The sequence below is a fragment of the Strix aluco genome, chromosome 2, assembly GCF_031877795.1.
Source record: "Strix aluco isolate bStrAlu1 chromosome 2, bStrAlu1.hap1, whole genome shotgun sequence".
NCBI classification, from domain to species: Eukaryota; Metazoa; Chordata; class Aves; order Strigiformes; family Strigidae; genus Strix; species Strix aluco.
In genome coordinates this window covers 116,280,675-116,306,216 of record NC_133932.1, presented here as the reverse complement: position 1 = coordinate 116,306,216, position 25,542 = coordinate 116,280,675, and the positions used below count along the sequence as shown (strand labels likewise).

Genomic DNA, 25,542 nt, shown 5'->3' with positions numbered 1-25,542 from the left:
GTAATAAGTTGGCAAGAGTTAGCAACACTAGAAACAGTGCATGAGGAGCTTGAAGAGGAATTTGAAATTATGCAGGGTCCGAGTAATGGGCTAAGAAGAGAATTTTAGCTGCTGAAGCTTGGAAAGATTGAAAGGATGATTTTAGAATTAGGAATATCAAAACAGAGGAGTTTGAAGTAATCAAGGAAGGAGATAATTAGCATAGAAAGAGCACAGCTTTTTGCAACAGACACAAGGGCATACAAAACCACTTGTTAACTCTAAGATGCATTTGCAAATCTGAGTTAAAACCCTATTTTTCCTCAGGGAATAATGCCCTGAATCCCTTTTTAAAATTAATCCTTCCCATTCTACTCTTTTAAAAAGAATAGGTGTGGGAAGTTATCTAGAGTGAAGAGGGGCAGCTGGGTGCAAGACCACATCCTTGCTCTTGACTGATTGCAAGTCAGAATGAGAGAAATTTTGGCATACAGGATGTTGACGGAGTTCAGCCTACGCATGTAGAGACCCAGGATGGATCCAGTCAGACCATCAAGTTGCTTTTGTTCTTGTACTGGAAAGGGAAGGGGACTCTTCCTCAGAGCAAGAAACACTTCAGAAGGCTGCCACCTCAGAGGCAGGTATTACGGTTTTACAGGAGAGGAGAATGGTGTGAGTGCCAGATGGCCTTTCACTGCTCTGTTGAAGGCTCCTCAACTTGCTAGCAGCTCCCGACATAGACCTTTAGTGCCACACTGGAATTAAAGGATTCAGCATCAAGAAAACAATCTGTTATTGACTCCTCCTGGAAAAGTGTTATTGATCTAGTCAGTGTTACAGCCTGATCTATAATATACACTGGGGAAGTTTCAGTACAACTATTAGGGCCTGCCTGGAAGTATGAACTTGGTCTTAAATTCTTTACTCTGCACTAGTGCTTCCCACATTACACTTTGCTACACTAAAAGGTGGACCATGATCCCCATGAAAGTTCCAGTGGGGCCTGCAAGCCTAAATAATGGGCTGACCTCTGTCTTAAACTTCTTTGACCAGCTACAGTAGTTCAAGTGTGATGAAAATGGCAACCTGTTTCCTGATGTCTTCTGAGCGAGGGATTACAGGCACCAAAAAAATGCAGATAGTCACTGGGATAGACATAGAGAAGATGAGGGTGGAGAAGGGAAAGACCATGTGAGGGAGAAGTGATTTTCAAGAAGAAAGTGTAAACCCTTCAGGTGTTCACACTCACTTCCTCCCATCACTACCTATATCTCCCAGCTTAGCCCAGTGTAACTGTGAGAAGACCAACAACTGTACAAACATTACATTCTGCATGCACCGCTATTGTGCTGTCTGTAAGAGGTGTAAAGTCCAGATCTCTGCTCAGTACAAGCCATGCAAAGGGAGATCCAGTGACACAGTACTAAAAAGATTAGCTTCCCCCGCAAAAACCCCAGTGTGCTTAGTCAGAGAAGTCTCTCCTCCAAAGTTATTTACTGTCTTCTGGACGGGAAGCTTATGCGTTATATAATCCACAGTGTTCCCCCTTCCCTATCCTTTCTCTCCTCTTGTTCATCCTGTGGTTTGTAACAGTTTGGAAAACTTTAGGGGCATTCCTAAGTGGTTACAGATGTGTAAGGATGCACACTACAGGCCACTTCATCAAGAGGATGACATAACTCTGCATGCCAGTTTCAGAAGTAGGTCATTTAATACTGAACTCAGAGACACAATTGTCCCAGACTTGCTGTGTGCCTGTTGAGAGTGATGGGATTATAACAGCAGCTGGCAGTGCTCTGTTCCAAGAAAGCTCATAGCATTATTCAGTCTTGAGTTCCCTCTTCCTCTGTGGAGCCATTAGATCCTTAAGCTCTTCATGGATTCTTAACCCTTTTGATATACTTCTCCCCTCGACAACATTTTACACACACATCTTTACACTAAAATATGGGTGAAGATTATTTGTAAGATGTGACAGTTACACATCTATTTTGAACACTACTTCTAAGTACTTGTCAACCATGCATCTGCGTGAACAACTGTCTAGCATGTATTTTATGAAATTAAGTGCAGAGAAAATATTTTAAAATCCATTGCACTGCTTTTCCTGAATCTGACTGTGTAACTGGAAAATGTTAGCATGATGATAGCACCTGTGACCATGGACTACTAATATAACCAGTTCCCTCTATCGCAGTAGTATCTGTCATGTGCTTGACACAGAACAAAACACCACTACTGCTTAAAAAGACTCAAAGTCTATAGTTGTTAGGAGAATTCTGCTCTGTCCATTACACTGTCACTATCCTGCTGCGACACTGGTCACAACCTACTTTTCTTTCTCGCAGCAATGTCTTGTATGATTACAAGATAACTACAACTTGCCTGTAAGAAACTTGCTTGAAAGTTTTCTTTCCCATATGAACTGAGATGGCAAGACACTAACATGATAGCCAGGGACAAAAAAGTGGCTTCTATAAGGAAGATGGTACCACCATTGTCAAAACACAGACAAAAAAACCCAGAGTCTTGAGAATTAGTCAAGAAGATGCCAGTCTGTGATAAGGAGACAGCAGAACTAGACAGAAGACAGTCCTAATTGAAGAGAAGTAGAAAGTGCACAAAGGGTCACCAACATTACAGTGACTAAAGAAACAACAGGAAAAAACTATGTGGAGGAGTATTTTGTGAGGCAGGTAGGAAAAGCAGTGGGACTTGCTAGATGTGAGAGGAAACCAATAACCTACTGAATAAAAAAGGTGAATGGATGCAAAAGAGTTTGAGACACCGCAAACTGGTTTTCTGGGAGGTAGGACTGCTAGAAGCAGCAGAAAAGAAATAATCCTCAATGCTGCCGATGGCTGAAAGAAGACAGAGTGGCCACATTAGATCTTGATTTCCCCTTCCCTTAAAGATCTTGCATAAAGTGGAAGAGAAGACGTGGAAATCAACACTGATAAATGGGTATGTAACAGATGGATGGAAAAATAACTGGGAATTGAATCAGTAGTTCAAGTAGTTCAAGGCTGGGAAATGGCACAGTCAGGGAAAAAAATTACCTTGAACCAGCACTGGTGAAGTTCCTCTACAGGAAGAGTATTGTACAGCTGAAGCACTGTATTTCAATACTGTCATTAATATGTTTCATTCATATTTCGTAACTAGAAATGTTATTCATCACAAGGGTTTCTTTTTAACCACCTGATCTTTGGTATATAGCCACTTGTAATTTCTCTTCCCTGTTCTTGTCTATTTACTCAGTTCCCACTATCAGAAAATCCAATAAATCCTTACTGAGTTAGACTTATATATGAACATATCTCTTCTCCAAGGAACACATTTTAATAATTTAGATGGCAGCTCTGTACTGCATCATTTCTTTCACTTCAGGGGATGATGCAGTGGGCTAGAAAGCTAATTTAGATGGGCTTAAAACTACATTTCCACGATTATCCTGTGTTTTAGTATTCAGTTTGGCATATTTGGTGCGTATGAATAGTTGCTGTATTTTTTCCCCCCATAAAAGATTTCAAGGAATGTATCATCTTGCACACAGCACAGTAAGTAGCACTATCAAACATGACACATGCACTCATCATGAAAGAAATTACACAGCACTGCAAGCTACTGTTTGAAGGCAAATATGCAATTATAGTAGCAGTCATATTGTAAAGCGCACATACGATGGCAGAATTAAAGTTACATTAAAACCCACCCAGGCTTTATCCACCACTGCTCAAGCCCATAGGAGGATTCTATGGGGACGCCAATGGCCATCTGGGATCTTTTCACCATAAGAATTCAACAATAGGAGATTTAGATTACCACAGAGGGGGAAATCCCCAGCTTTCCAGTGAGAGGCAGAGAAAGGTCACAACCTATTAGTCTATAAAATCACAGCAATAATTACTTTAACATACTAACATTGACATCCTCTCAGCCTTCCAGCCTCAGGCTGGCAGGTATGAAAACTATTCTTAATGGAATTCGATCAAAAACATCCCTATCAAGTGTTTTAAACAGTGTATCTGATAACATTATGTGGTAGAAAGCATATATCGGCTCTTGTATAAGATCAGAAGCTGGGAATCCCTTCCTTCTCAATTGCTATAAAGTTCAGCTTCTTGCTTTATGATCTTAAGACAGATTTCAAATCCATCACTGGCTCAAGGCTAAAAAAAAAAAGTCATTTAATTTGAGATGCTGGTCAGTATGGATTGGAAGGAGAAAGTTCCACATCTGGAACAAAAACAGCACAGAGAAAACCTGTTTGGATGTCTGATTTAATAAATAGAAGTCCCCAGAACAGGCAGACCATAAGAGGCTGACTGGTCTTTGGAATGCTAAATCCTAACTGCAGAGTGCAGGTGTGGCAAAGAAGGCCTCTGCAAGTCACTGTGATGACCACAGCACAGCAATGCAGCCACATTTTAAGCTATCAAATTGATTTTTCAGCTTAAAACAGCAGTAGCTACTTTTTATGCTTCATAGCTGAGTTCTGGCACAGCTGTTTAAAACTTTCCAAACTGTTTAACAGATTACACAAATAGCCAGCAGTAGCTAAGCAGGGAGAAAGGGCTCTAACTCAGTAATGTATTCTACTGTGATAAATTCCCCTTCAGTGAGGCTGTGACTGCTGTCCTAGTTGAGTCCCTTCGGAAGCAAAAGGAAAATAGAAGGAATCAAATATAAAGCAAAGAATTCGCTGAAATGACTCTTAAGGGCCTTCCCTGCAGTGTTGGCACTCAAAGCTGTACCTGGGCTCCACTGACTCTTTAGGCACAGCAACACTAATTAATTGAGGGCACTTTAGAAAATGCCCTTCAATCCCCTGCTGTGACTGCTGGACTGCTCACAAAATTTCTCCCTCAGGTCCTTTCTGTTCTTTTGAAGTCCTACTGGAATATGCACTGCAGAGTCTGGGGCAAGTGAGCAGCTTTCACTGGATGGGACCTTCCTTGAGGTGGTTAATTGAAGAGGTGCAGGGGGCCCAGGGAGTGGGTGGGAAGCAGGACTGTGGCTGCCAGCCCTGGGCAGCTCAGGGGCCCTGCAAGGACCCAGCTGAAGAGAAAAGGAGTCAAACTCCAAGCTGCAAAAGCTGCTCCTCAGCTGTCTCTGAGCAGCCAGAGGGGAAATGGTGTAAGTCCAAGACATATGAAAAATAAACAGAAAAATCTTAACTACAAAAAGACACAGGTGCATTAATAGAAATTAACTTTTGATGCACTGTATGCCTCCAAACATACACAAAAGCATGTGGAGCAGGCAGCAATCACTGTGAACTGGAGTGAATGTGGCTGCACCCAAGCGCACCTACATGTGGGTATATTCCAGGGTGCTGGCTGTACATAGCTGGGCAGCAACGGGTGGAGAAGCTGGAGGGAAGCAACCACGCCAGTGAGGGGGTGCTGTGTGCAGGTTTTAAACCTCGGATGCCTCTCTGTATCAACAGGGAAGCCCACAAGAGGCAGAACACAAATCACAACTGGTTTTATTCCAGCAAAAGCTAGCAGCAAACAGACTTCCATGGGACTTGCACACATGTGTTCAGACTCACTGTACTGAGACTGAGGAAAGAGCGTTCCTTATGCTGCTCTTGACAGGAGCCAATGATTAAAATTCAAGTCTCCCAAGAACGGCAAAGCCAGCCAGAGGCTACTGACCCAGAGGCAGCTCTTGAAAGACAGCAGGTGCAAGCAGATCTTGCTGCTCTTCTATTGCTAAATCTCACATTAGATGATGTTTGAAGCTAGTAATGTCGAGGGTGAGCTGGGCTGAAAGGGGCAAAAATAACACCGGATGTAAACAATAGCTTAAAAAAAGGGAAGCATAAAATAATGTACTAGAAGTCTCAGCAGTTTGCCCTGAGTTTTGACCACCACTGCTCAGGTACTTTCCATACTAAAAGAAATAGATTTATTACAAGCTTGTAATTAAACTGTCTGAAGGACCAGTAAACTTCTGCATGCTGTTGTTTTTATACCACTTTCAACAAAATTAATGCTATTGTTATGCGTGACTGGGTCTATCCTCGCTTGACTGCTGGGCTGCCTTTTCCCAGTTCCCTGTTTTTATAACCTACATTTCCAAACATCCATCAGTGCTTCAAATTCAACAGCACAAAATCTCTGGCCTGTTCATGTATTCTCTTGCAGAGCAGTAAGAAAAACTTACTATGTGTTGGTCAATGTATTTAATGCAGCTCTACTTCTGAGACACAGCTGTTAAACAAAATAGCAGCCAGTTCAGAATTTGAACAATCAATCTGCTTGTTTGTGAAACTCCGAGTGCCTCCTGGTTTATCATCAGCCCATACATAGCTGCCTGTACTACATCCAACAGAAAAAGACAGTGGTAAAGTCAGAGTACATACATATTTCAAAGTGCTATTTAGGAAACCTACTTTGAAATTTGGAAGTGCTACCAATAAACTTTGCTACATTTAAAAATTTACAATTAACTACATATGCATCTCTGTATGTACTAATTTATCTTATATGAAAAGCAAAGAAGCTACTCCAAAACCCAATGAATGTACAAATACCAAGCATTAGTATTACTGCTGAAGTCAAGTTCTTCCATTTACAGCTTTTGCTCTATGGTTTTGACCTTACTAGACCTCGTTTTCACACAGGCTCCCTTGACAGCACACTTATAAGGAATTTTCAGATATGCAAATATTTGAAGACAATGGAATTGAGATAAAAACAAGAACTATGCTGAAGCTGGTTTTTATTTGAGGAACAAAACCTTGCTTTTTCATATATCAGTAAAGTAACTATCAGATTTCAAGTGTTTGATATAATCAATTAATAGTTACCTCAAATACTGTTATTAAAGGGTTCATCTGGCTGCCTTTAAAATTCCCACTGCTTTAGCTCTATATGACGTTGCTATTTACAATTCTAGATTGAAGCCAGCAAAACCAAGGATTCTTTGGTCTCAGGGACTGTTCACTTTCTTTTTCTTTATATACCGTTGACATATCAAGCTCATATCCAAATCAGTTTTAGACAAATAGCAACTGCTACTACTAAAAAAAATCCACTGATCTGAGAATCCATCCATCACTTGTTCATTGTTGTAGAACTACCCCTCTCCCATCCTCAGCTCTGCAGCACCCATTGAAATATCTGTCCTCTGAATATTTGTGAAGGCAGGGGGGAGGCAAATTCTAGGACCATGTGAAGTGATGGGATGCTCCTACAGGCATTCATGGGGATCCAGTATCAGGAAGAGGATCAAAGACTGAACTGCTCAAGACACAAGCCAGTTTACTTCATGTGGCCACTATATTTGACATTCTGTACACAGCACGAACAGTTACACTACCTGTAGACAACTGCTTGTGAAAACCCAGACTCAGGTTACTCTGAAGACACTGAATGGTACAGCTACAATTCTCGTGCTCCATTTTGAGGCTGGACATTTGGAACACAAATAATGCCATTAACCCAGAAGAACTAGGTAAGCCCCATGATTTTTCAATGACTTAGTTTTCATCTGCACTAATTTTACCTTCAAATCTGCATGTCTGAAACCCCACACTCTTCAAGTCTGCTTAAAGTGATTATGCCTTTTCAGTAAATCTTAAATTGTGCTTTCTCCTGGCTGCAGAGCTGTCTGCCTGCAATTTCTCAAAAGAGCACCAGGATTTCATGTCCATTGGCCCCTGCATTCCTGCCAAAGCCCTGCAGAAATGAGAGCTGCTGCAGCTGCCAGGGTTTATTTACACACATTCCTGCCTCAAATTGAATTAATGAGCATAATTTAACTCAGGCTATGTCCTCCACAGCTCTTGTTTCTCTTTGCCCCTCTTGACATTTCTTTCTCTCACACAACCCCTCTTTAGTCTGTCTTAAGGCAGTATCTAAAGTGATTCTGGTGTAAAAAGTAATTGCAGACGCATTCAAGCTAATAAACTTGTACATATCTGCTTACAGCCTACTTTACAGAAAGCCCAGGATCCCCCTTAATGAGTATCCAGAAGATTAACTAGAATTTATTTGCTCTGTTCAATCCAAGTTTGTCAGTTTAGCTACAAGCTTCCACAGTTTATTCACTTACAAAAGACCCGACCTTGGAAGAAGTTCTGATGCAACAAATGAGAGCAGCTGATGCTACAACGTATCTACAGTTATTAATGTTCACACACTATATTTAGGAAATCTTTCCTACACAGGTCTCCAGCCCATTTCTGCTCTCAGAAATCTGAAATTCTGCATTCACAGCATAAGGGGTCCCAATATTAACAAGCCCCGTGGGTGCTGTATGGACACATCACATACAAGAAGCTCTTGTTATGCCACTAACCACACTAATGCAGCATTTCCTAGGTGTTATGGTAGAAATAGAGCACAAAAATATTTCTCCAAATATTCACACCCTTGTGACTAACAAACCCCATTCTCCCCTCTATTTTCACCCTGTACGGTGTGTATCTCTCAACTACCATGTATATTAGATGCGGCTTCAAAGACTTGGAACAAAAGCCATATACTTTTACTAGGAAAGTGTGGGAGAAAAGGAACTAAAACCTTTAATGATAAATACATCAGCACTTCACCAGCATCATGGACAAGAACACTGCTGGCAACAGACAGGGTACACCTGTCTCAAAGGTGTAAAAGGATCTTTGCACAGGAGGTAGCAGGACTCATTGAAAGACCATTAAACTAGATTTGAATGGGGAAAGGAATAAAACCAGGCTTGCTAGAGATAATGCTGGGGGCGACACGCCAATATTTGAGGGATGGTGTGCAAGTGAGGTCCTTCAGTCTGCATCTCAGTGGAGGTAAGGGATGGAGATCCATGCAGCAGCAAAGACACAAGGATTATTGATGTGTTAGAAACCACGGAAGCACCTGAGAATGGTCACATAGGAATTAGGGCTTCTCCCCCAAAAAAGGAGGTGGGATCAATAGTCCTACTGAAGTGCATCTACACCAATGCACACAGCATGGACAACAAACAGGAGGAGCTGGAAGCCACTGTGCAGCAGGAAAACTATAATACAGTTGCGATCGTGGAAACATGGTGGGATGATTAGCACAACTAAAGTGCTGTAACGGATGGCTGTAAACTCTTCAGGAAGGATAGGCAAAGAAGGAGAGGTGGTGGGGTAGCCCTGTATTTTATGGAGTGTTTTGATTGTCTGGAGCTTAATGATGGTGACAACAGGGTTGAGTGAGATCAGGGGGAAGGCCAACAAGAAAGATCGTGGTTGGATTCTGTTATAGACCACCCAACCAGGATGAAGACGCAGACAAAATATTCTATAAGCAGCTGCAAAAGTCTTACAATTGCTAGCCCTTGTTCTCATGGGGGACCTCAACTTACCAGATGTCTGCTGGAAATACAATACAGCAGAGAGGAAACACTCTAAGAGGTTCCTGGAGTGTGTGGAAGATAACTTCCTGACACAGCTGGTGAGTGAGCCAACTAGGGAAGGTGCCCCGCTGGACCTGTTGTTCACAACCAGAGAAGGACTTGTGGGTGATGTGATGGTGGGAGGCTGTCTTGGGCATAGCGATCACAAAATTATAGAGTTTCTTGGAGAAGTAAGGAGGGGGTGAGCAGAACTTCCAGAGAGCAGACTTCAGCCTGTTTAGGGGACTGGTTTACAGAGTCCCTTGGGAGGCAGTCCTGAAAGTCAAAGGAGTTCAGGAAGGCTGGACATTCTTCAAGAAGGAAATCTTAAAGGTGCAAGAGCAAACTGCCCCCATGTACTGAAAGATGAGCTGGCAGGAAAGAAAACTGGCCTGGCCGAACAGAGAGCTTTGGCTGGAACTCAGGAAAAAAAGGAGAGTTTATGATCCTTGGGAGAAGGGGCAGGCCACTCAGGAGGACTACAAGGATGTTGCGAGGCTATGCAGGGAGAAAATTAGAAGGACCAAAGCCCAGCTAGAACTGAATCTGGCTACTGCTGTAAAAAGACAAGAAAAAAACGTTTCTGTAAGTACATTAGCAACAAAAGGAAGGCTAAGGAGAATCTCCATCCTTTACTGGATGCCGGGGGAAACACAGTGACAAAGGATGAAGAAAAGGCTGAGGTACTTAATGCTTTCTTTGCCTCAGTCTTTAAAGGTAATACCTGTTGTTCTCTGGCTACCCAACCCCCTGAACTGGAAGACAGGGACAGGGAGCAGAAAGAAGTCCCCATAATCCAAGAGGAAGTGGTTAGCAACCTGCTACACCACTTAAGACACACACAGGTCTATGGGGCCAGATGGGATCCACCCAAGGGTACTGAGGGAGCTGGTGGAAGTGCTTGCTAAGCCACTTTCAATCATTTAGCACTCCTGACTAACCAGGGAGGTCCCAGTTGACTGGAAGTTAGCAAGTGTGACACCCATCTACAAGAAGGGCTAGAAGGAGGATTCGGGGGACTACAGTCCTATCAAGTCTGACCTCGATACCGGGGTCACCTGCTGGGAAAGTTATGGAGCAGATTGTCTTGAGTACCATCATGCAGCACATGTACAGGACAACCAGGCAATCAGGCTGAGTCAGCATGGCTTTATGAAAGGCAGGTCCTGCTTGACTAACCTGACCTCCTTCTATGACAAGGTAACATACTTAGTAAATGAGGTAAAGGCTGTGGATGTTGTCTACTTGGATCTCAGTAAAGCCTTGACACCATTTCTCACAGCATTCTCCTGGAAAAAGTGGGTGTTCATGGCTTGGACAGACATACTCTTTGCTGGGTAAAAAACTGGCTGGATGGCTGGGCCCAAAGAGTTGTGGTGAATGGAGTTAAAACCAGTTGGTGGCCAGTCACAAGTAGTGTTGCTCAGGGCTCAGTACTGGGCCCAGTTCTGCTTAATATCTTTATCAATGACCTGGACAAGAGGATCAAGTGCACCCTCATTAAGTTTGCAGATGACACCAAGCTGGGTGTGAGTGTTGATCTGCTCAAGGGTGGGAAGGCTCTACAGAGAGATCTGGACAGGCTGGATCAATGGGCCAAGGCCACTTGTATGAGATTCAACAAGGGTAAGTGCCAAGTCCTGCACTTGGGTCAGAAGAACCCCATGCAACGCTACAGTCTTGGGGAAGAGTGACTGGAAAGCTGCTCAGCAGAAAAGGACCTGGGGGAGTTGGTCAACATCCAGCTGAATATGAGGCAGCAGTGTGCCCAGGTGGCCAAGAAGGCCAATAGCATCCTGGCTTGTATCAGAAATGGTGTGGCCATCAGGGCTAGGGAAGCGATTGTCACTATGTACTCAGCGCTGGTGAGGCCGCACCTCGAATCCTGTGTTCAGTTTTGGGCCTCTCACTACAAGAAAAATATTGGGGTGCTGGAGTGTGTCCAAAGAAGGGCTACAAAGCTGGTGAAGGGTCTGGAGTACAAGTCTTATGAGGAACAGCTGAGGGAACTGGGGCTGTTTAGCCTGGAGAAAAGGACGCTGAGGGGAGACATTATTGCTCTCTAAGTCCCTGAAAGGAGGCTGTAGTGAGGTGGGTGTCAGTCTCTTCTCCCACGTAAGAAGTGATAGGACAAGAGGAAATGGCCTCACGTTGCACCAGGGCAGGTTTAGGTTGGATATTAGGAAAAACTTCACTGAAAGGGTTGTCAGGCATTGAACAGGCTGCCCAGGGAAACGGTTGAGTCACCTTCCCTAGAGGTATTTAAAACATGTAGCTGTGGTGGTTGGGGCCATGGTTTAGTGGTGGACTTGGCAGTGCAAGGTTAACGGTTGGACTGGATCTTAAAGTTCTTTTCCAACCTAAATGATTCTGTGATTTCAGCAACCCTTTAAACCCCTAGATCCAGAGAGGAAAACAAGATTGCTTGGCACACAGCAGTTTGACTTTCTGGGAAGAGTATTCTCTTGTGAAGTTCCCACAACACTGTATCTATCCAGTTAGGCTGATTCATGGAGAGGATTTTCCTTCCCCTAAACAAGACTAACAAGATCCTTCAGAATACGTCAGCAAGAAATTGATGTATTCCAGGACTTGCGGTTGAAACCACAACAAATTCTATGGATCTGAGTTTGCAACCCCTACAGATAGAAACTATTCAAGTAGTTCCAGTAAAATCACTAGGAGTGACTGAGACAGACACAGCTACTCACCACTATCAGAACAGGCAGGCACTCTGGGATGGGAAGAGCTCAAAGGATCATCCCAGGATGAGCCTCTCCTGAAAAACTTATTCCTGCTGGAGAATACAAAACTGATTTTGAGGCACATGTCAATTCTTTTCTGCATATACAAATCACAAGCCAATACATACAAGAGAGATCTGGACAGGCTGGAGCGATGGGCTCAGGCCAACTGTAGGAGTTTCAATAAGGCCAAATGCCGGGTGCTGCACTTGGGCCACAACAACCCCCAGCAGGGCTACAGGATTGGGGAGGAGTGGCTGGAGAGCTGCCAGTCAGAGAGGGACCTGGGGGTGTTGATTGACAGCCGGCTGAACATGAGCCAGCAGTGTGCCCAGGTGGCCAAGAAGGCCAATGACATCCTGGCTTGCATCAGAAATAGCGTGGCCAGCAGGGACAGGGAAGTGATCTTACCCCTGTACTCAGCACTGGTGAGGCCGCACCTCGATTACTGTGTTCAGTTTTGGGCCCCTCACTACAAAAAGGACATTGAATGACTCGAGCGTGTCCAGAGAAGGGCAACGAAGCTGGTGAAGGGTCTGGAGCACATGTCGTACGAGGAGCGGCTGAGGGAACTGGGGTTGTTTAGTCTGGAGAAGAGGAGGCTGAGGGGAGACTTCATCGCCCTCTACAACTACCTGAAAGGAGGTTGCAAAGAGCTGGGGATGAGCCTCTTTAACCAAGTAATAAGGGATAGGACAAGAGGTAATGGCCTCAAGTTGCGCCAGGGAAGGTTTAGACTAGATATTAGGAAGCATTTCTTTACAGAACGGGTAGTCAGGCGTTGGAATGGGCTGCCCAGGGAGGTGGTGGAGTCCCCATCCCTGGAGATGTTTAAGAGTCGGGTCGACATAGCACTGAGGGACATGGTGTAGTTGGGAACTGTCAATGTTGGGTTGACAGTTGGACTGGATGATCTTCAGGGTCCCTTCCAGCCTAGATGATTCTGTGAATACCACTTGACACTCCATTGCAGAGTAGCTTCAAGCATGAAAGCAGCAAACAAGTGGGGGAGGGGGTGTGTGCCTCTTTGAATGTCCCAAATTGCTAAACAGGGTAAGAAGCAGTAAGTACCACCTTCCAAGAAGTGAGAAATGCTGTTTGACACCATGAATTTGGGCTGATTTATTGAAAACAAAAAAGCCATATCAGGTCAATTCTAATACTTATTCTACACTTTAGCCACTGTACTGAATCCTTCCTTCTCCTTCCCCAGCATCTTCCAAAAAGCACTCCATGCTATAAAGGATGTTTATACTTGTCTTTTTTGTGTGTGACAACACTACTCTCCAAGCTTTCTCTGCATTGACCTGCTGACTTTACAGTAAACACCAAAACTGCCTTCAGTCATGTACTGGAAAAGGGAGATGTGTCCAGAGCTGCAAAATGAAGCCCTGCAAGATGCTTGACAAGAAACTGCAGGTCTTAGTGGTGGAAGAAACTTGCTTCCCAACATCAAGCTACTGAGAGGTGCCATTGTTGGGTTTTATGCTACAGAGACCAATGACAGCACATCTAATCACAAACGGCTCCTTCACACTTTAGGCATTATGTTATGGAAAACATCTGTATTATTCTCTGTCATTGTTTCCTATCAATCCTATTCAGTCATGTACTACTCTAAAGAAAATACAGCCTTCTGGAAGTCTAAGTGTGTATCTGCTTAGCACCACTGTTGTTAATACTTTTCCACAGTCTCTTTCCTATGCCTTCTGACAAAGTTACTGGTATAGAATTAATAGCTCAAGTGATATGCATACCCAAGTGAGAATTACACTCTACAAGCCAAATAGGTGCAGTTTGACTTAAACTTACAGCATTCAGACTAGTATTGCTTTTTGTTGGCCCCATGTACCAATAGAGAAGCAGCACAAGATACCATCATTGCCGCCAGCTGTCAAGTTAACAGGAAAGCCATAGGGGACAGACTGCACCGAATGACCTACGGCAGTGGGCATGGTGCTTGGGAGGGCTGCACTCCTTCCAGTCTCACTCCTCCTGAAGCCTGTGTACCCACATTTGCCTTAGAACAATATAAGAGAGATCGTTTCCACTCCTGAGGGCTTTTTGGATCAAATTTTGACACAATACAATTGGGAAAAAATGATCTCATGAAATGTATACTGTAGGGAGGAAAGGGAATAAAGGTATGTTTCCAATTGATCTGGAAATATTTCCCCATATGAAACAGTTCTGCTTGTCTCTTACAAAAATGCAGTCCAACCAGCACAGGAAAGAAACAGGGGCATGGAGCACAAATTCAGCTAAACAAACAAAACATGTCCCCCCCCAAACAAAATCCCTTTATAATACATAAATTCAAATAAAAACATAACGTAACTCTCCTGTCTCCAAGGAACGAAAGCAAAAACAACATCCCAACCAGGCCCCAAATATCTGCTATCTGGACTTCCCTGCATCCATCAGAAAACAAAGCAACTTAAATGTGACCAAAGCAAGCTATAAAACCACTAATTCCAACACCACTCACCTCCTGCCCTCCAGAATAGATCCCATCTGCTGCTCCTCTTTATTTTCTAAAGGAGCCACAGCTTCATTGCTATGAGCTTAAATGCTCTTTTAAAAAACATCTTACATACACAATTACCCTACCGCCTTCCTATAACCTCTAGGACACAAAGAAAGGAACAACATCATATTGATCTCTCTACTTTCATATTCTCTCTCTCCTGCCCATCCTCATTATGCCAGATCATTTAGGCAATAAATTCCACACAGGAGCAGGATATTGCTCGATGCCTTCACACTGCCTAGAAATATGGCTGGTTCCTATGTATGACAACCACAGACAGGAGTGCCGAATAGTGAACATGTGCAGAGACAGACCCAATTCTCTTCACAATGAAGCCTCTCACATTGCCCTCCAGTCCACCCTCCCTTTCCCCAGCACCATCATCCCAGTAGCACATGCTAGCCTACAAAGTTGATCTGCAAAAGATGCCACAGAGGCTGAGTGCTTTGCAAGAGGCATAAAAACTGTCTGGCTACTCTCCAGTTACACTATCCAAGAGAAAAAAAGTTTTTTCTTTTACTGAAATGCACACAAACCCTTGTCATACATGACAAACCCACACTTCAGGACTGTTTGGTTTTCCTCCTTAAGTTTCTAATGCAGAACGCAGCCCTACATCAGAAATGCTCTGATCCAGTATGGCAAGTCATACATTCTTCGCTTGTCTTTGCTCATCAACAGGGCTCAAAACACAGACTTTTTTTTGTAGACATAAGTATCAGTACACATTGCCTCTGGTACAATACAGTAGCTGCTTTTCTATATTTAAAAAACAGCTGTTTCTGATTAAGAAAATACCGAATAGGATATCTTCCAAACATCTTTCCACAAGCATACAACAAGGCTTCACTACTTTTAAGTATACAAAAAAAGTGATTTGGGGAAATTTTTCAAGGACATTGAGGAACCCTGGACTCCAAATTGAGAAGAGATGCATTTTTTGAAGCACAGTCCATTACCAGGGAACAATACTTCTATCCTGAGTGAAGGAGTTTGTTCCCAGACACTGCTATACCCCATTCCAAAACCAATAAATCTGGATAATCTGCCAATTACACAGAAGTGTAAATGTTCTGTGCATGCACTGTATTTCTATTTAAGCTACTGAGCAGCATTTAAACTTGTTAAGGCTACTTGATCTCCAAACAGGCGTTGGCCAGACAGCATGGCCAGGGTCCAGGTTACACAGCAGCACTGAAGGAAAACCAGCTGACGTCCTATGCACCATCTGTATAACTTGCAGGTAATCATTTATCTCCACTCACTTTCTTATTGCTCCCGCATCTAACACGCTAGCCACAGTTCTTTGCAGGGCAGGAATAAAGACCAAAGGGAGGGTGGGCACATGAAGACCTTCAGAGAAGTTTGAAGGCCATCTGACTGCCTTGCTCTGCACTGCCAGTTCCCAAACCAGAACGAGTTTTTATGCTTGTAGCTTAACCCTATTTTCACATGGCTCTATGTAGGAAATGCCAGCACAGTGCTGGGCACAGCTGCATATACAGTCCTACTTTAAAGCCTTCATCAAACACTTCCAAAGGAGAAATAAGTCTGGGACATCTTTTAGAAGTGTTTTGGATAGGTTCGCTGCAGAGTTGCCAAATAGGTCAAGTGGCATGTTTTGGGGGATTAGCCTCCAGAAAATAAGCATGTTTAATCTATTAGTTTCACATACAGGAGTTATTAAAATATTTACTTTCATTGAACTCAATTTTTTCATCTTTCTTGTGTATGAGACAGAACAACACAACACCAGGGATCTAGAACTGAGATTAATTTCTGAAAGCCATGTGTGGCTCATAAAAACAACAAACCCACTCCTTCAACAGATTCTTAAAAATATATGCATGCTTCATTAGTCTAATTTGTCTGCTCAGAGGCTAGTCCAAAACTGCAGAAAAAGTTCCAAAACCACATCAAGTGCCATGGAGACCGCTGTGCATAATAATAAAAACAAACATGATCAGCAGGCATTAAGGACCTCAATCTGCAGGCAAACTCTGATTTCTGCCTAACAGCTGGATGAAGCATTTCCACCAACCAAAACACTGACACCACAATGTAATGTGCAACTGATTGCAGACAAACAAACTACCATCAGAACAGCCAACTTTCTAACTAGCACCAAACTGTGGAAATATGAGAAGCCAGAAAGAACAACAACTGAGACCTCTGGAAAAAAGATTCAAATGCAAAAATATTCTGGAAAACATGAAAATGTACGTTAAGCTGTCAGTATTTCAGTGTGGATTTGAAAGAGCAGTAATGTGAAACCTGTTTATTACATTGCAATAATAATTATTATCCAGGAGTTTTTGGTTTTGTTTTGTGTTGTTTCCAAGTATTTCAAACCGTGAAGTCTTCTCACATGCTCTGGCAAGAACTGAATTAACAAGACTTGAGAGCTTCCGACCAAAAACCAGCTACAAAACTGGCCATGCAACCAGAGTCTATCAGAGCCTGTAGATCACCTTCCGCCCGCCAAACCCAATGACTTAGTGCAATAACTAAGGTGAACCTGTTTTGCTAATGGTATACACATAGGGAAGAACGGGAAGCTTTGCTAAGAGAGGAATAAATGTCTTCCTGACAAACCATTAATATGAATAAGTACTCCTACTGTCACATTACATGGGATCAACCAGAGATCTCAAATGCTGGGATCTTTTAAAAAGCACCCTTAATCCAGGCGAAGCTGACACACGGCTGCCTTGAAATCTTTACGTAAGCAGACAAATAACCTAGCAAGAATTTGACAGTTTAGCTGGAAAAGAAGTATCTTCTGTCAAGAAAGTGGGCAGCACTAGGGAAACAAAAAGCATACCTGCCATTACAGCTATGAAAGTGGCTCTTACATGTAGCTGTTTCCACTATGCAGAAGCAGACCTGGTGGTATAACAATTACTTGGACTGTGATTTTGACAGATCTTCTCTCAACTGCAGTTGTACAAAAGTAACTGGAAGGGCAGCAGCTCCAACTTCAAAACGTCCAACTGTGAGGAGGCTGGAGACCTCAGATGAGAAAGGGCTTCCTAATGCTGTCCTGAGATCAAAATAACGGGTTCCAAACTCAAAATTATTCTTGAACCTCAGTTCTGAGATATGACCACCTACAGCACAAAGCAAAAGAGTAAAAACCTAGAAATTACTAACATGTACTTTGGATTAACCACAACATATGACCTCTCAAAACCAGATTAAAAATCCCACTCTTCTACTTCTTCTCCTCCAGGCCGAAAGAATAAGACTGATACTAATCTTCCTAAAGACATTTCCTTAACAGTAACAACTAACGAGGCAGACACAAAACAGAACATTTATATTAAATGAAAGAGATTGCAAAAAAAAAATAAATTCACAGAGCAGTAGTATTACTTTCTTCATCTACAACCAATAACATGCTTCAGAGAGGTAACAGGAACAACCCTTCCCTGCCATCCCATCTCTCCCTTAAAACACTAAAAATACAGTATTTTAGCTCAGGGTGGGTAAGGAAAATATCTGTCGTTCTTCATCTTTGATCATGTCTGGATCAAGACTCAAAGCATGAACACTTTCATACACATATATAACATCCTCTTGTATACATACACATGCTTTCAGGTACAGGTATCTAGGTATGTGCATGGGTGGCAATATTTGCACACAGACTTTGATCCTATATAGAGTAATAATAGTGCTGTAAATGTCAAGTATGCTACAATTCCTATGAAGAAATCCATACAAGAAAGAATATGAACAGCATTTCACTCACACAACATGTATGACATATGCAAGAAATAAACACAAGTGTTATTGCTTGTGTTATTACCCCTTTGGGGCACCAAATCCCCATCCCCCAGGCAAACAGAATACCCAAGATTGAATAAGGGCAGGAGTACGGTTAATGTGCTGGTCAACAGAATACCACTGGGTTATAAGTCATAAGCCCCAAAATTTCAGGAAAAGAATAATTTAAAAGGCAATCACATCCTTAGAGCAGCACATTTGTGTACTACCTCTTAATCAATGAGTATCGAAGTGGTAGCACTTTTTAAAAACATTGGCATCTACTTGTTTCCGACAATCTGTAGTGGTAAGTCATAACTACTGTAAGGTAGAAAGGATTTACATACTGTACAAAATACTTTCATCTGAAAGTTTTCATTCAAAAACTGTCAGCTCCCATTCAAGTATCCTGGCTCCAGAATCAAGGCAGAAGAATATGCACTGACTTTTCTCAGTGTCACTGTTCTCTGCAAATACAAAAAAATTTTCTTAAAGTACAAATACCCAGGAAAGCTATGAAACGGCTTCCTTGGTCTTACATTATTGCTTCTGATACTATTAAAAGAAAATATTATTTCTGTGTCTGAAAAGGTTCTCCCAAAACAGTCAGAGAGTTTATTTCTGAAGTACCAGATGTCATACTATTGGAAAACTTCTATTAAGGACTATTGAGATTTTTATCACAGCTTTGTCTTATGTTACATATATTCTATTATGAACACTGTAGTAGAAACAGAAGAACTTCTCTGATGTCAAAGAATCAACATGTAACTAAGTTGCTTCCCTTTGCCCTCAAGGAAGGAAAAAAAATGGTATTATTTTCCCTGAGAGAATGCTCAAGATGTAATGGGCAAGAGAAAGAAATATGTGGTGAAAACAGTTTAATAAATCCCAGCAGAAACAAAGCATCTTTTCACATACTTAAAAGTCTGCAAGGCTCCATGCTGACATTTGATGAATGGACGGAATAAAATGTTTTGCACCTCCTATGCCTTCTACTGATGGCACAAAGTCCCGGCTGGCACAGATGCTTGAAAACATCTCCCTTCAAGTGCTATTGGATTTGCATACTATGAGGATCTAAAATATTCTGGAGTTCAGTTTATTTGAAGATAAACACACTAGCAAGATTTAAAACCAAAACAAAGCTTTTAAGATACTGTGATTACTTGTAAATGCAGAAAAGACGATAGCAGGAGTAAAGGAATAGGTTACATCTGGGGAGCAGCAAGGCAATTCATTTTGCTGACTAGAGCCTAGCATGATCCCAGCTCATTTCACCATGAGCTGGTTTTATGACAGCAACTGATTACTCAAGAGACTTTGTGTAAGTTAATGCAAGTGGTAAGCAAGTTCCCTTCACCTTGGGAGCTTTTCTTGATTTTACAAAAGGATAAAGGAAACAAAAAAATCCACTCTTCCACTACTGTTCGTTCTCTCAAAAACACAAGAAAACTGTGATAGAATAGTACTTATCCCTCCCTCCTCAAAGCCATACAACAAAACTTCTGAATGCTTGTATTCAAAAAGTGTCTTTCCAGAATGATCCTTAACATCTCTGATTGATGACTACTGACCCAGGGACACAGCTCCACAAGTACCGGACTAGACACTCAACCAGTCAAAGCATGTTCTCCATTTAAAAAAAGACTATATTACATGATTTTGACCTCAGCAAGATATTATTACTACTTCTCAAGTTATAATATCATAAAACCAGAGCATAAAACCAAAGTTTAAATAGAAACACTTTCTGAAAACATATTCATGCAAAACCAAAACCTTATTAACATGAAGCTTTTGTTCCGAGACCTGTGGCTTATGGTAGAGCAAATGTTGATGACCAACACGATATGAATTTTGTTGCAGTTGCAATTCAAAAAAAATTGAGCTACTTTTGAAAAAAATGCAACACCAAGCTAAAGCTGATAGTCTGACCCTTCTTGTATGACTTCACCTTATTGTTTGTGTTTTAGAAGGCTGACACGTTAATGGCAGCACTACAAGTCTGCTGTGGAGGACAAGTAGTTCACGGCTCTGCATGTTACTCAATTCAAATTTCTGCTAGATAAATAAAAATGTGAATTAGAAATACTGATGCTGTATATGCTGTGAAACACACAAAGATCATCATGAAATACTATCAGAGGACTGAGATTTTGTCTGTCAGTCACTTATTTGCTGATCCCAGCCTGTCAGGTGTCACACTCTGCTGTAAAAAGCTCTCCATGATAATCTACCATAGCCTCCATTATCCCCAGTGTTTTAGTACAAGATAATAAAGTATGTATTACGCCAGAGTAGTAACAGAATCATGCCCAACTGCTCTTGCTGAGTACAAACATGAGAGTAACCTCTAAAATCTCTAATTAGCTTGCCAACACATGGCTTGCTTTATTATCATTTTCTAGTACACAAAGGTGACATGAGGTAAATATACTTAGATTCTTTGTTAAAATTCTTAGCTTGGTTTTCTTCCTTCTGTATCATAAACAGCATTTTTGCATTAAAGAAAACTCTAAACTTACTACAGAATACTTTTTTCTGGTCATTTTGACAGCAGTTCCACTTCCACAGAATAACTTTTTACCATACATTTATTAAGTCCTTCATTGTTCATGGTAAATCCCTATTTTAAATATGTACAAGGCTCTTGAGTGATTCTGACAGGCTCGTGACTCAGTCTTCTCACCACAGGTTGAAATAATGACACCAAAGGGAAAATTCCGCCACCTGGAACTCAGCTGAAGGAACAAATCCAAAATTCCTCTAGTACTGTAAAGGCACCAGTAACATACCAGCTTCCCTTCTGCTTCTGACCATCTCATCCTATTCTTAAGTAAATTCCAGTTTAATTTAAATGAATGCAGGAATAAAAGAAACAATAGAAAAGCAGGATATATGGAAGAGAAAGAACCCACGATAAAAAAAACAAAACCCCAAACCAAGTAAGCTAAATTTCTACCTGGCATTTTATCAAACACACTAGGAAAGCACTAATGAAAGAGCCAGTCTCTGCTATCCAAGTGAACTGAGAACTGTCATATAGTATCCACAGCGCATATAATCATGTATGATGTCACTTTTGGGGAGAAAAAGAGCTCTTCTAATGAGGAGATTAAGCAAAATGAATGCAGGACTTAAAAAAAAAGGTTAAAATGAAGTACAAGCACTCTTACTAGAGCATAATCCCTTTCCAAGCATTATGCGAGTGTTCAGGAAGCAGCAAGCAGCAGTGCTGGTGACAGCAGGGCGCTGTGCTGAGCAGCTTACCATGCAGCCAAGTGTTCATACTGACCTGCCCCAGCATGTCTGGTGCGACGGGAAACGTGGGCCAGATGGCTGAGTAGACACCGAAGAACACCAGCCAGAGCAGCATGCTTCCCCAGACGGCCAGGTGACTGAACTGTCAAAGAGCAGGGAAAGAAGGAGAGTCAACACAGGGCACTTCCTCCATCCACCTAACCTACAGATATTTCTCTGTTCAGGTGTCTGTTGGTCTCACTCAGGCCTGTCTGCCGCTCTTGGTTTTCAGCCAGTAGCAAAGGGTGTTTAAACAGCATAAACCAGATCTCCTCTTTAATCTTGCCTCACAACAGGGCAGAGAGTCTTCTCAGCCAAACTGTCTTAATTGGAGCTCCAACAACTCATCAGATTTTCCTTAGAACTCCGATTTCTCTCATCTAGTTCCTGCTTCCTGTCATACACATGCCAGGTTCAACACACAGAGCAAGGTAGAAATTTTCAAAGACTCAGGTTAAAGTTCACATGGACAAATCCCTTACGGTAGAGTGTATGCATAGAAGCCATGTGCACCACTCACCTTTCATGGCTGAAGATTCAGTGCCATGTAATACGCTATTACAATCAATATCTACTGACCAGCTTTGCTTTTTTATTTTAAAGGTGTTGTGATTTACAGGTATGCAATGCAGTTTACATCTTTACTGGTTCTTTAGTCTGTAGTCTCATTAAGAGTAAATAAAAGTAGTATTAAAGTGACCAAGAACATGTTCAGCACAGATTTCATTTCAGTTGCATTTAAGAAAGTAATTTTTCCTACACACCCAAACTATTTGCTATTCAGGATGATTTAAGCTGTTCTACTTTTACACTGCAGTGGATGGAATCAGTAATTTCAGTTGTAACAAGCAACTGAGCTCATTATTGGCTCCAGCTTTTTTGGATGCTAGCAACTCCTGTGGCTGATGACTTTGGCTCCAATTCAGAGAAGTACCTGCATAAATCTTAATTACTAATTACATACGGGTTTAGGAACATGGGAATGAATTCACACACTGGTTGCTGTGGTGGACACAGTGTGTTTGTTTAGCTCTCAGCTTTATACTTTCTATATGATGATTGCATTTGCTGACCTTTTGAATAGTATGTCTGAGAACTGAAGAAGTGTCTGAGTATTGTGTTCTGCCCACTGAGAGACAAACACGAACTTCTGGAAGGAGTTGAAGATTTCTCCTCCTCTGGAAGCACTGAGCTTTCTCCAGCACAGGCAGTGAAAACAAACCAGCAAGGAGTCTGTAGCACCAGTGCAGACCAGCAGATAGCTGGGAGCAACTGGAAGCTGCCTTACAGTAGAAGCATTCATAGGGCAAAATGGCAGAGGTGATGGAAAGAACACCCTTCTAGGCACTCTTGGAAAGCTGGAAATTTGTTCAACCCTAAAAGTTGCTGGGCTGAGCAGGAGAGAGGATAGGCCCTTTTCTGGAGAGACACAGTGGGCAGGAAGATTTGTTCTCAAGTTTTGCTGTTTACTCTATTTCACCCAGCAGATCTGACCAGCAACTGCTTTATTTAGAAAACAAACCACATGTTTTTCATTCAGTTTTAATGTGAGTAACACCAGAAGGATTCTTTTTTTTTTTTTTTAATGCTTGAAGGGAGCAATTTTATCCCTTCAGTCTACTTGCTTTTCTGAAAACTAGGAACAATTCATCTCAAGTTTGACTAAGATAGAGCCCTGCAACTGTAGTGCTCAGCTCCCCAAAGAACAAGTTCAGGTTGACATAGCGCTTAGGGACATGGTGTAGTTGAGAATGTAGTTAGGTTAACGGCTGGATTAGATGATCTTCAAGGTCTTTTCCAACCTAGATGATTCTGTGAAGTACTGCAAGGCTGCTGTAAAAATTCATCTTTAAGAAGAGCCAGCCCCATGCAATGACAGAACAGCACCAGCACTGCTTTCCCAAAAGGACAAGACACCTCTTGAGCCACAGCACTCCATCCAAACAAGTGCACCTAAGGTTGAGGACAGCTTGGACTGATGCTTCCAAGCTGTAAACTCCTGCAGACTTTATGATTAAAACCAGTGAAAATAAAAGCAAGCAGGGAAACCAATGTAAGCCATAGTCTTATTTTGTAGTAGGTGTATTTATGCTAGTGAAATGATGTAATTATTTTTGTCTCCCTCCTGTTTTTCTTTCCAGTCTACTGGTACAACAGTTTGAGTTTTGCAGCTCTTTACCCTGCACTTTCCAGCTCAGAAAAGACTTTGCTCATTTTATGTGGTCTTTATCTTCTTCTCATGGCTGACTGTCCTGGTTTCAGTGGTGGGAGTTTTTTGGTAGCAGGGGAGGGGGCTACAGCGGTGGTCCCCATAATAAGCTTCTCGAAGCTCCCCCAGCTCCGACTCAGATCCACCTCTGCACCAAGACTGGGGGAACTAGCTGCATCTCTGCGATAATGTATTTAAGAAGGGGAACCTGGGAGGAGGTGTGCCGGGGAAGAGATTCCCCTGTACCCTGTGTGAGACGGCAGGGCAGCCCTCCTGCCACCCATGGGGGTCACCAGTGGAGCAGATGCAGATTTGCGGCTTGTGGGGGGCCCCACGCCGGGACAGGTGACTGCGCCTGAGGAAGGCCGGGACCCCGTGGGAAGAAGGCCCCGCTGTTGTAGTTCAGCACTGGGAGGACCCACACACCTGTGGGAGTGACTCATGTCGGAGTTGGTTTGTGGAGGACTGTCTCCTGTGAGAGGGGAACCGTGCTGGAACAGGGGAGCAATGCCAGAAGTTTCCCTGCCCCGAGGTGGAAGAAGCAGCAGCACTGACCGCACCCCATTCCCCACCCCCTGAGCTGCTGGAGGGGAGGAGGTAGAGATATCAGGAGCAAAGCTGAGCCTGGGAAGAGGGAAGGGTGGGGGGGAAGGTGTTCTCAAAACATGGTAATGCTTCCCACAGCCCTACTCTTGTCTGTTAAGTGTTGTTGTTGTTAGTGTCTGTATTAAATTTATGTTCTTTTTTTCTTCCCCTAACCAGTCTGGTTTTTGCCTGTGCCTTAAAGGACAAGGTCCTCCCTCTTTGTTCTTATCTCAAGTTTCTGGGTCTTTTGCTTTCCTCCTCCTCAGTGCTGGGGGGTAAGGGGGAAGTGAGTGACTGCGTGGTGCTCAGTTGCCCTCTGAGCTCAAACTATGACATTGTCCCAATCACCTCTTCATCTGAGGCTTGTGCCTGCCTGAATTCCTTCTCTAACTTTAAAAGAGCTTCTGCTTTCAGGAAGAGCCCTCCTTGCCCTACTTAAAAAATGTTCCTTGTACAGTCACCCCACCAACCTTTGCACTGTTGCTTCTCCACTGATCTCTGCCATTTACCCCTGGAGAATTCATGTGCAAAGCAGTCAGAAAAATGAAGGCTCTCATATAAGAACCAGACACACTGCATGGCTATCCTGTGCATCCTATTTATCTGAATAGTTTGTATAGTGTGGTAAAGCAGTGAAGAAAGTGGTAAGTGTTTGGGAAAAAACCTACTGCAGTGTTTGAGATAGGTAACATGTAACATGAAGCTGCTCCACACAGCTCCAGCGTGCAGATTTTGTTAAACATCATGTTACAGCCTTTTTTTCCCACACTACCTACTGGATATACCAGGCTCCCAACCACTCTGAATCTGCGTTATTTATTTAAAGCTTTCAGCTGCACCCATCACGTTCTCCCAAGTGGCAGCATGTCCCCCTCTCTCAAGAACAAATTGCATGTAACCAATCCACTTGATGATGGAGAAGAGGCTTAACTCAATGTTGTACATTTAATACTCTTCAAGTAACCTAAAGATTCTCTGTGTGTTGATTCACTCACAGCTGAAACAATAATTGTAACCACCATCAGATTCCAAGATGATGAGAGTCATTGATCCAA

General features: G+C 42.5%; 1 protein-coding gene across 3 annotated transcripts in view; it reads right to left on the bottom strand.

Annotated features, from left to right (window-relative positions):
* Positions 1–25,542, bottom strand: part of ATP8A2 (ATPase phospholipid transporting 8A2) — a 353,217-nt gene that overhangs the window by 82,568 nt on the left and 245,107 nt on the right. For all 3 annotated transcript variants that reach the window (XR_012622101.1, XM_074815984.1, XM_074815985.1), the window contains one exon: positions 21,689–21,796. Coding sequence is in view for 2 of the 3 variants with exons in the window: in XM_074815984.1 (XP_074672085.1) it covers positions 21,689–21,796 (108 nt within the window). In the remaining variant the exon portion in view is untranslated. The remainder of the gene's footprint in view (positions 1–21,688; positions 21,797–25,542) is intronic.